At 43.3% G+C, this 10,801-nt stretch overlaps 1 protein-coding gene across 1 annotated transcript; it reads right to left on the bottom strand.

Moving 5' to 3' along the window:
- Positions 1–8,172: 8,172 nt before the first annotated feature.
- On the bottom strand, positions 8,173–10,260 carry LOC138904671 (uncharacterized). Its single transcript, XM_070193176.1, has 4 exons — positions 10,240–10,260; positions 9,250–9,407; positions 8,590–8,782; positions 8,173–8,523 (listed from the first exon to the last, which is right to left on the bottom strand). The coding sequence occupies exons 1-4, from the start codon at positions 10,258–10,260 to the stop codon at positions 8,173–8,175; spliced, it is 723 nt and encodes a 240-aa protein (XP_070049277.1).
- Positions 10,261–10,801: the final 541 nt, after the last annotated feature.

Raw genomic sequence — 10,801 nt, forward strand, 5'->3', positions numbered from 1 at the left:
CAAGTCTCCTCCTCGACTGGTTGACCCCTCCACTGAACCTTCAATGAAGCAATGCTCTTCGACCTCAACTTTCGGACCTACCTGTCCAAGATAGCCACCGGCTCCTCAACATAAGACACGTCCTTGTCTTACTATACTAAGCGAAATCCAACACATGGGATGGATCATCGTGATACTTTTGGAGAATAGAAACATGGAATACTGGATGAACTGTTACTAGACTAGGTGGCAATGCAAGCATGTAGGCCATCTCCCCAATCCTCTCAAGAATATCAAAATGTTCGATACACTGAGGGCTCAACTTGCCCTTCTTCCCGAACCTCATAACACCCTTCATAGGAGAAACCCGGAGCAAGACCCTTTATCCAACCATGAATACAACATCGCAAACCTTCTGATACGCAAAAATCTTCTGTCTAGATTGGTATGTACGAAGCCGATCCTGAATCAACTTAGCCTTTTCCAAAGCATCATGAACCAAGTTTGTACCCAATAGCCTCGCCTAACCTGGCTCAAACTAAACCACTAGAGACCGACATTGCCTCCCATATAAGGCCTCATACGGAGCCATCTGAATACTCGATTGGTAGCTATTGTTGTAGGCAAACTCCTCAAGCGACAAGAACTGATCGCAATATTCCCCGAACTCCATAACATAGGTGCGAAGCATATCCTCCAATTTATGAATAAAGTGCTCGGACTGTCCGTCCGTATGAGGATAAAATGTTATAATCAATTCAACCCGTGTGCCCAACTCATGTTGTACGACTTTCTAGAAGCGCGATGTAAACTGCGTACCCTTGTCAGAGATGATGGATACCGCCACGGCACGAAGTCGGACAATCTCGCAAATATAGATCTGAGTCAGCTGCTCTAAAGAATAAGTAGTCACCACTGGAATGAAATAAGTCGACTTGGTTCCTATCCACAATCAACCATACTGCATCAAGTTTCTTTTCGGTCTGTGGTAGCCTAACAACAAAATCCATAGTAACTCGCTCCCATTTCCACTCGGGAATCTCAAGCCTCTGAAGCAACCCACCTGGCCGTTGATGCTCATACTTCACCTACTGAAGGCCACACACTCCACTATGTCTTTCTTCATCCTCCTCCAGCAATAGTGCTGCCTCAAATCCTGACACATCTTAGTGGAACCCGGATGAATGGAGCACCGCAAACTGTGAGACTCCTACAGAATCAACTCATGCAACCCATCAATATTAGGCACACATAGCTGGCCCTGCATCTGTAACACACTGTCATCCCCAATAGTCACCTTCTTGGCACCGCCGTGTTTGACCGTATCCTTGAGGAAAAGCAAATGGGGGTCGTCATACTGACGCTCTCTGATACAATCATATAAGGAAGATAGAGAAACCACGCAAGACAGAACTCGACTCGGATCTGAAACATCCAACCTAACAAACTGGTTGGCCAACGTTTGAACCTCTGATGCTAATGGCCTATCCGTTGTTGGTAGATATGCTAAACTGCCCAAGCTCTACTTCTTTCGACTCAAGGCATCGGCCACCACATTGGCCTTCCCAGGATGATATAGAATGGTGATATCATAGTCCTTAGGCAACTCTAACAACCTCTGATGCTGCAAGTTAAGATCCTTCTATTTGAACAGATGTTGTAGATTCCGGTGATCAGTATAGACTCACAAGGGACACCGTACAAATAGTGCCACCAAATCTTCAAGGCATGACCAATAGCTACTAGTTCCAAGTCGTAGACATGATAATTCTTCTCATGCACCTTCAGTTGTCTAGACACATAGGCAATCACCCTACCGTCTTGTAGCAACACCACGCCGAGGCAAACACATGACGCATCACAATACACAGTGTAAGACCCCTAACCCATAGGCAATACTAACATTGGGGTAGTAGTCAAAGTAGTCTTGAGCTTTTGATAGCTCTCCAACACTCCTCATTACATCTGAACGGAGCACCCTTCCATGTCAATCAGGTCATAGGTGCAGCAATAGATGAGAAACCTCTATGGAACGACGATAATACCCTGTCAAACCAGGAAAACTCCGGATCTCAGTCGCTGAAGATGGTCTGGGCCAACTCTACACTACTTCAATATTCTTAGAATATACCTTGATCCCCTCATTCGACACCACATGACCCTAAAACGCCACGAATCAAGCCAAAATTCTCACTTTGAAAATTTTGCATACAATTTCTTTTCTCTCAAGGTCTGAGGCACAATCCTAAAATGCTGCTCATGATCCTCCTGGCTCCGGGAGTACATCAGGATGTCATCAATAAACATAATGACGAATGAGTTAAGATAGGCTTGGAATACACTATTCATCAAGTGCATGAATGTTGTTGGGGCGTTGATCAGCCAAAATGACATCACAAGGAACTCGTAATGACCATACCAAGTCTTGAAAGTTGTTTTTGAAATATCTGGATACCGAATCTTCAACTGATGATAGCCTGACCGCAAATCAATCTTTGAGAACACTCTGGCACCCTGTAGATAATCAAATAGGTCATCAATGCATGGCAATAAATACTTGTTCTTTACTCTAATCGTGTTCAATTACCAATAATAAATGTACATGCACATAGAATCATCCTTCTTATTCACAAACAAGACCGGAGCACCCCAAGGCGACACACTAGGCCGAATGAAACCCTTATCATGCAACTCTTGCAACTTCTCATTTAACTCATTTACCTCCGCTGAGGCCATACGATATGGTGGAATAGAAATGGGCTGAGTGCTCGACAACAAGTCCATGCCAAAATCAATATCCTCATCGAGTGGCATGCCCGAAATATTTATCGAAAATACATCTGGATAGTCTCTCATTACTGCAACCGACTCAACGGTAGGAGTATCAACATTGACATCTCTCACAAAGGCTATGTATGCATCACACCCCTTCCCAACCATCCGTTCTGCCTTAAGGAAAGGGGAAACTACTCCTCCACACCAACCACCCCTCCACTCCAACCACAGCAAACATGGCATAGCCAATGTCACCGTCTTGGCATGACAATCAAGAATAACATGATAGTGCAACAACCATTTCATGCCCAAAATAACATCAAAGTCCACCATACCGAGTGAATCACATAGTCAACAACAATGGAATCTCCCACATACGTGGACACATAAATAGGAAAACTCAAAGAATCACGTGATATACACAAATACAGAGCAATGTAAGATGATACATATGAATAAGTGGAGCCTGGATCAAATAAGACTGATGAATCTCTATGACAAACCAGAACAATACCTATGATAACTGAGTCTGATACAACCACCTACGTTCTACTGGGGAAAGCATAACATCTATCCTGGCCTCCCCCTCTAGGGCAACCCCTACCCACCTGACCTCTACCCCTAGCTGGCTTAGCAGGTGGAGTGGATACTGGTGCGGTAACCATGGCCTAAGAAGTTTAGGGACATTGTGGAATAAGTGGAGCTCGACTTGTATGTGGAGGTGCACCCAACTTGAGTCTGGGGTAGTCCCTCACCATATGACGAATATCACCTCACTCAAAACAAGCTCTCAGAGGACGTGACTGCTGAAACTGGCTCATGCCTGGTCGACTACGCTAACCATTGAAAGCACCTCGTGCTGGAGGTGCACTAGATAGTGGCGGTGCATAATGGGCAACCTGAGCCCTGTGAGTAGCCGGAATACCACTGGAAGCTGGAAGTGCTGAATAAACTTGACGGCTCACATAGACTCTACCACAACGGATTGCACCAAGGGCACGGGCACCACTATATCCACCAGAATCTCGAGGAATCCTGGCCTCCCTGTCCTGTCTCCCATCCCCGCAAACCCTCCAATCTCTGTGTGATTTCTACCACCTGCTGGTATGGAGTATCAGTCTCAAACTATCGAGCCATGCTGAATCTAATATCATAGTTGAGCCCCTTGATAAATCGACAGACTCGATCTCTAATTGTGTAAATCAAGGCAGGTGCATATCTAGCTCACTGAACTTCAGAGCATACTCTGATACGATCATAGAAACCTAACGCAACTGCTCAAACGGCTTGCGCCATGTATCCCAAAGGCACCGGGGAACAAACTCTCTCAATAACATCTCTAAAAATTGACCCTATGTGAGCGAAGATGCCTTGGTTGGGCTACCCTCCTCCCAAGCCCGCCACGACTAGTATGTTGGTCCGGATAGATGGAAAGTAGTGAAAGAAACCCAGCTCGTCTCCACTATACCAATGTTATGGAGAAAATGGTGGCACTTCTCCAGAAAGCCTTGTGCGTCCTCTGTAGCTAGGCCACTTAAGGTATGAGGATGGTACTTATTGTACCACTCGAGCCTGAGCTCCTCCTCCTTAGAAGTTGATGCCCTAACCTCGGGCTGAATTAGGATAACCAGCTGCATTGGTATAACCTCTGGGACCTGCTCAACATGGAATCACTGCTCTGGGGTATGGGCCGCGGGAGTTTGCGCTCCTTCCCCAGCCTGAGATGTTTCTATTGCAAGTGGAATCAACCCCGCCTAAGCTAGATTACAAAATATGCTCAAGAACTGGGCGAGAGTCTCCTGAAGTGCAGGGGTAGCAACAAGCACCGCAAGTGCCTACCTCCCAATTGGAGCTACCGGTGGCTCCTCTGTCGCAGCTCGGGCAGCTGCTCTGGCTACACTACATGCCCCTCCTTGTCCTCTCCCCAACCTCGGCCCCAGCCCCGGCCTCTCGCGGCTCTAGCAGGGGCGCGGGTATCTGATCGTCGGATCCACCAGTGCATGTCCTCACCATCTGTAAGAGAATAGAAAGACATAGATTTAGAAATCTAAAGTCAACAAATTCGCACGATAAGGGATCAAAGAAGTAAAGTTTCCTAATAGTTCCATAACCTATCGAAGATAAGTACAAAAGTCTCTGTACCGATCCGTGAGATTCTACTAAACCTGCTTGTGACACGTAAAACCTATGTACCTAGTGCTTTGATACCAACTTGTCACTGACCCAATTTCTCTCTGTAGGATGTTGTGATGGCACCTAGTCTCTAAGAGTAGGTAAGCCTAACATTCATGCAGAATTTAACTATGAAAATGATAAAAACTTTCAAATAACTCAACAACTAACATAAAAGAACCGTGCAACTCAACAGAACAAAACTCCCAAAATCCAGTGATACCAAGTCCCAAGCTCTACAAGAGTATACTGAACATACATATGCAACATTATCTATAAAAATGGAAAATGAAATAGAACTAGATAGAGGGTGACTCCGAGGCCCGCGGACGCCGGCAGGTATACCTTGAAGTCTCCAAATCTGAACTCTACTCACTGGTGCCTAAGCTGGTAAGGTTACTTAGATCTGTACAAAAAGATATGCAGAAGCGTAGCATGAGTACACCACAACGGTACCCAGTAAGTGCTAAGCCAAACCTCGGTAGAGTAGTAACGAGGTCAGGTCAACACCCTACTGGAATAAATAAGAAATCTGAACAGGCATATGACAGTGTGATAATGATAAACAACATAAATGAAACAATGAATAAAATATACCAAGAATAGCTACACTGAACTAAGGCAATTAAGGCATCACGAAAGTAAACAAGAAATAATATGCCAAGGAAACAAAGCAACCAAAACACAAGTGATATAATAGAAAGGTATTAGCAAGCATCACTACCGAGGTACTGCCTCGTAGTCTCATATCATAAAACAAATCACAATCATTCCTTATATCGCCGCGGGAGCCTTGCATTTAGTTTTGAAAATTACTTTTTTCGAAATAGCTTCCAGCGTTTTAGCCCACCTTATCACACCGCGTGGCTTCAAGTAGTTCCCCTACTAGCAACAAGTGTATCAAGACCACCTTATCTCACCGCATGTGTTTCGACCCCAATCCTTATACCCCCTCCCCCCCCCCCCGCATGCGTACCAATATCACAAATTGCATCTCAAGTGCCCAATATCACAAATTGCCAAAGAAGTCAACAATAATAGTGTTTCCACAATAAATAGCCCATGGCTAGACCACATTATGCACATGAGTCTCAACAATAGCAACCGAAGTGAATAACTCCACAAGAATGGTATTTTATCAATTTATAACTTTACTTCAATGTGAATTACGGCCTTTATAACTCAATACCTAATTCAACAATAAGATATTCCAAGAAATTGCAACTTCAAGTAAGGGACTCATTGGTTAACTAATGAATAAGGAATAGAGAGGACAAGAACTTCAACTAAACATGTAAAGACAATTAGCAAGTAGAGGTTAAGACAAGTATAAACGATGACAAGTAAAGCATATGAAGATAAACTAAAGATGATGAATATAACATATTATGGAAACTCAATTAAAGGCCTGAAAGGAATCTACATAGCTAAAACCGGTCAATTACCACATTTACCCCATGTACACACTCGTCACCTTGCGTACACGACTTCCACATATCACAATTAACGAAAAACAACACCCATCCAATAGGGTAATTCCCCCACACAAAGTTAGGCAAGACACTTACCTCAAACCATGCTAACTCAACCCACTAGTAAGCCTTTCCCGGGATTATCCAACTCCGAACGGCTCGAATCTAGCCATAAAAACTTCATCCCATAAATTCAAACTATAGGAAGCTATTCCGAACAATAAATTTGCAATATACAAAAAGATACACAAAGTCAACTCAAAAAGTCAACCCCGCACTCGCATCTTGGAACCCAACCAAACTTAAAAAACCCAAACACAGATTCGATAATGAGTCCAACCATACAAGAATTACTCAAAAGGGGAAACAAGACTCAATTACACGAAATGACCAGTCGGGTCATTACATTCTCCCCCTCTTAAAACAAACGTTCATCCTCAAACATGCATAGAGACATACCTGAAGTGCCATAAAGCTGAGGATAACGGCTCTGCATGTTATGCTCGGTCACTTAAGTCACCTCCTCGATCGGTTGACGTCTCCATTGTACTTTCACTTAAGCAATGTTCTTTGACCTCAACTTCTTTCTGTCAAGGATAGCCACCGACTCCTCAACATAAGTCAAATCTTTGTCCAATTAGACTGAGCTAAAATCTAATAAATGTGATGGATCACCATATTACTTCCGGGGCATGGAAACATAGAACACAAGGTGAACTGCTGATAAGCTAAATGGAACTGCATGTCTATAGGCCACCTCATCTACTCTCAACTCTCTCAAGGATCTCAAAAGGGCTGATACAGCAAGGGCTCAACTTGCCCTTCTTTCCGATCCTCATCACACCCTTCATGGGTGAAACTCTGAGTAAAGCCCTCTCACCCACCATTAATTCTACATTACGATCCCTCTTATCAGAATAACTCTTCTGCTTGGACCGCGTCGTGCGAAGCCAATCCTGAATCATCTTCACCTTCTCCAAAGCATCTCAAATCAAATTCATGCCTAACAACCTAGCCTTCCCAGGTTCAAACCATCCAATCGGAGAACGCCATTTCCTCCCATATAAGGCCTCATAAGGAGCCATCTAGGTGCTCGACTGATAACTGTTGTTGTAGGCGAACTCTACGAGCGGTACAACTGATCACATGAACCCCCAAAATCAATAACACATGCACGTAGCATGTCCTCCGAGATCTGAATAGTGCACTTGGACTGCCCGTTCTTCTGGGGATGAAATGTCGTGCTCAACTTGATTCGTATGCCTAACTCACACTACGCAGCTCTCCAGAAGTTCAGTGTGAAATGTGTGCCTTGATTGGAGATAATAGATGCCATCACACTATGAATATGAAAAATCTTCCGAATATAAATTCGAGCCAGCTGCTCTGAAAAGTAGGTAGTCATGACCGGAATGAGGCGTGCAAACTTGGACAATTTGGCCACAATAACCCATACTGCATCATATTTCTTCATGGTCCGTGGCAAGCCTAGCCCAAAATTCATAGTAATGTGCTCCCACTTCCACTCCGGTATCTCTAATCTCTTAGTCAACCCTCCCGATTTCTGATGCTCATACTTTACCTTTTGACAATTCAAACACTGAGAGACATAAGCAACAATATCTTTCTATATTCTCCACCACCAATAGTGCTATTTCAAGTCCCGATACATCTTAGTGACGCTTGGGTGAATAGAATAGCACGAGATGTGACCCTCCTCAAGGATCAAATCTCTCAACCCATCAACATTTGAAACAAAAATCCAACCTTGAAGTCACATAACACCATCATTACCAATCTTAACCTCCTTAGAACCACCCTGATGCACCGTGTCCCTGAACACCATCAAGTGAGGGTCATTAAGCTGGCGAGCCTTGATACACTCTGACAATGATGATTGTGCCATAACACAAGCAAAAACTCGGCTAGGCTCCGAAACATCCAATCTCACAAACCGATTGACCAAAGCCTGAATATCCATGACTAGTAGCCTCTCTACTACATGTAAATATGCCAAATTGCCCATGCTCTTAGCCTTCCTACTCAATGCATCGGCCAGCATATTGGACTTCCCCGGTTGATAAAATATGGTAATATCATAGTCTTTCAGCAACTCTAACCATCTCTGTTGCCGCAAATTAAGGTCTTTCTACTTGAACAACTATTGGAGACTCCGATGGTCGGTATAAACCTCACATAGAACGTCGTATAGATAGTGCCTCCAAATCTTCAGTGCGTGAACAGTGGCTGTCAACTCTAAATCATGCATATGGTAATTCTTCTCATGAACCTTCAGCTGCCTAAACGGGTAGGCAATCACCTGACCGTCTTCCATCAACATCGTGCGATGGCCAATACACGGTGTAAGATCCCGAACATATAGGCTACACCAACATTGGGGCTGTAACTAATGCAGTATAGAGCTTCCGAAAGCTCGCATCACACTCATTGGACCATATTAAATGAGCACCCTTTTGGGTCAATCTTGTTAAAGGAGTTGCGAGGGATGAAAACCCCTCCACGAAACGGCGATAATAACCTGCCAAACCCAAGAAGCTCCGAATTTTTCTAGCTGAAGACGGTTTGGTCCAACTCTAAACTACCTCAATATTCTTTGGATCCACCTTGATCCTCTCACTAGATTACACGTGACCCGAGAACGCCAACTAATCAAGCCAAAACTCATACTAGGAAGAATTTAGCATATAGATTCTTCTCCCTCAAACTATGGAGCACGATCCTCAAGGGTTGCTCATGATCCTCATGACTGCGAGAATACACCAACATATCATTAATGAACACGATGATGAAAAAATCAAGATATGCTTGGAATACACAGTTCATCAAGTACATTAAAGCTGCTAGGGCATTAGTCAGCCCAAATGACATCACCAAAAACACATAGTGACCATATCGAGTTCCGAAAGTCGTCTTCAGAATGTCTGAATCCCGCATATTCAGCTGCTGATATCCCGACCTCAAGTCAATCTTCGAGAATACTCGAGCACCCTAAAACAGATCAAACAAATCATCAATGAGCGGTAGTTGCTACTTTTTCTTGACTGTAACTTTGTTCAGCTGCCTGTAATCAATACACATCCTCATAGAGTCGTCCTTCTTCTTCACAAATAGAACTCGAACACCCTAAGGCGAGACACTAGATTGGATGAAACCCATATCAAGCAACTCATGAAGTTATTCCTTTAATTCATTCAACTCTACTGGTGCCATGTGATATGGTAGAATAGAGATGGGATGAGCGCCCGACACCAAGTCAATACCAAAATCGATGCCCCTATCGGGTGGCATGCCTGACAGGTTTGCTGGAAACACATCTAGGAAATCTCTCACTATTTGAACTAACTCAACGGTAGGAGTATCAACACTAACATCCCTAACAAAGGCCAGATATGCGAAGCACCCCTTCTCAACCATCAGTTGTGCTTTCAGGAAAGATACCACCCTACTAAGAACATAATCCAATGTACATCTCCACTCTAACTATGGCAAACCCGGCATAGCCAATATCACAGTCTTGGCATGATAATCCAGAATAACATGATAGGGAGACAACCAATCCATGCCGAATATCATGTCAAAGTCCATCATATTGAGTAGTGAAGGTCAGCCCTGGTCTTACAACCTCTGATAGTGACCAAAAACGATCGATACACACGATCTACCACAACAGAATCTCCCACATGCATAGACACTTAACCACGCGTACTAAAGGAATCACGAGATACATCCAAATATGAAGCAAAGTAACATGACACATACGAATACATGGAACTCGGATCAAATTAAATTGAAGTATCTCTATGATAGACTGGAATAATACCTGTAATGTTACATCCCGCATTTTCGTATGTTAAAGTTTCGTCCTACGTTAATCAACGTAAAGTTCGAAAATGAGATTATTTTGAGATTATAAGCATTATGCTATTTCAACAAGTGATCAGTAAATTCATGAAGGTAAGAGGTAAGAAAATCGAAGAAAAGGGATTTCGTCAAAGTTTGACATTTTGGGATAAAATACGGCCCGAGCTAAAATACCCGGTATTTATGGACTAGTACCATACAAGGTACCACATGACCATGATAGTAAGGTGTATAAAGTGTGTTAAAAGTGAGTAGTATTTTAAGTAATTTAAGATAATTCTTAATTATGCGGGTAATTGGTTAATTACCGGGTAACGGGACATTACCTAATTACTTAATAAGTGAATAAAGGTTAACATTTCCCACCCCACCCCCACGTGGTAGCAAGCCACTTATTAAGCAAATGACTCTTAGTAATTTCTTATTAGGTGGCATCCTAATACATTAATTACAAGACACCTCAAACTTTAAGACTTTCAAAACAAACCATACTACAATCAGATGCAAAACTCATTCCTAAT

Source organism: Nicotiana tomentosiformis, chromosome 2 (genome assembly GCF_000390325.3).
Source record: "Nicotiana tomentosiformis chromosome 2, ASM39032v3, whole genome shotgun sequence".
Taxonomy (NCBI): Eukaryota; Viridiplantae; Streptophyta; class Magnoliopsida; order Solanales; family Solanaceae; genus Nicotiana; species Nicotiana tomentosiformis.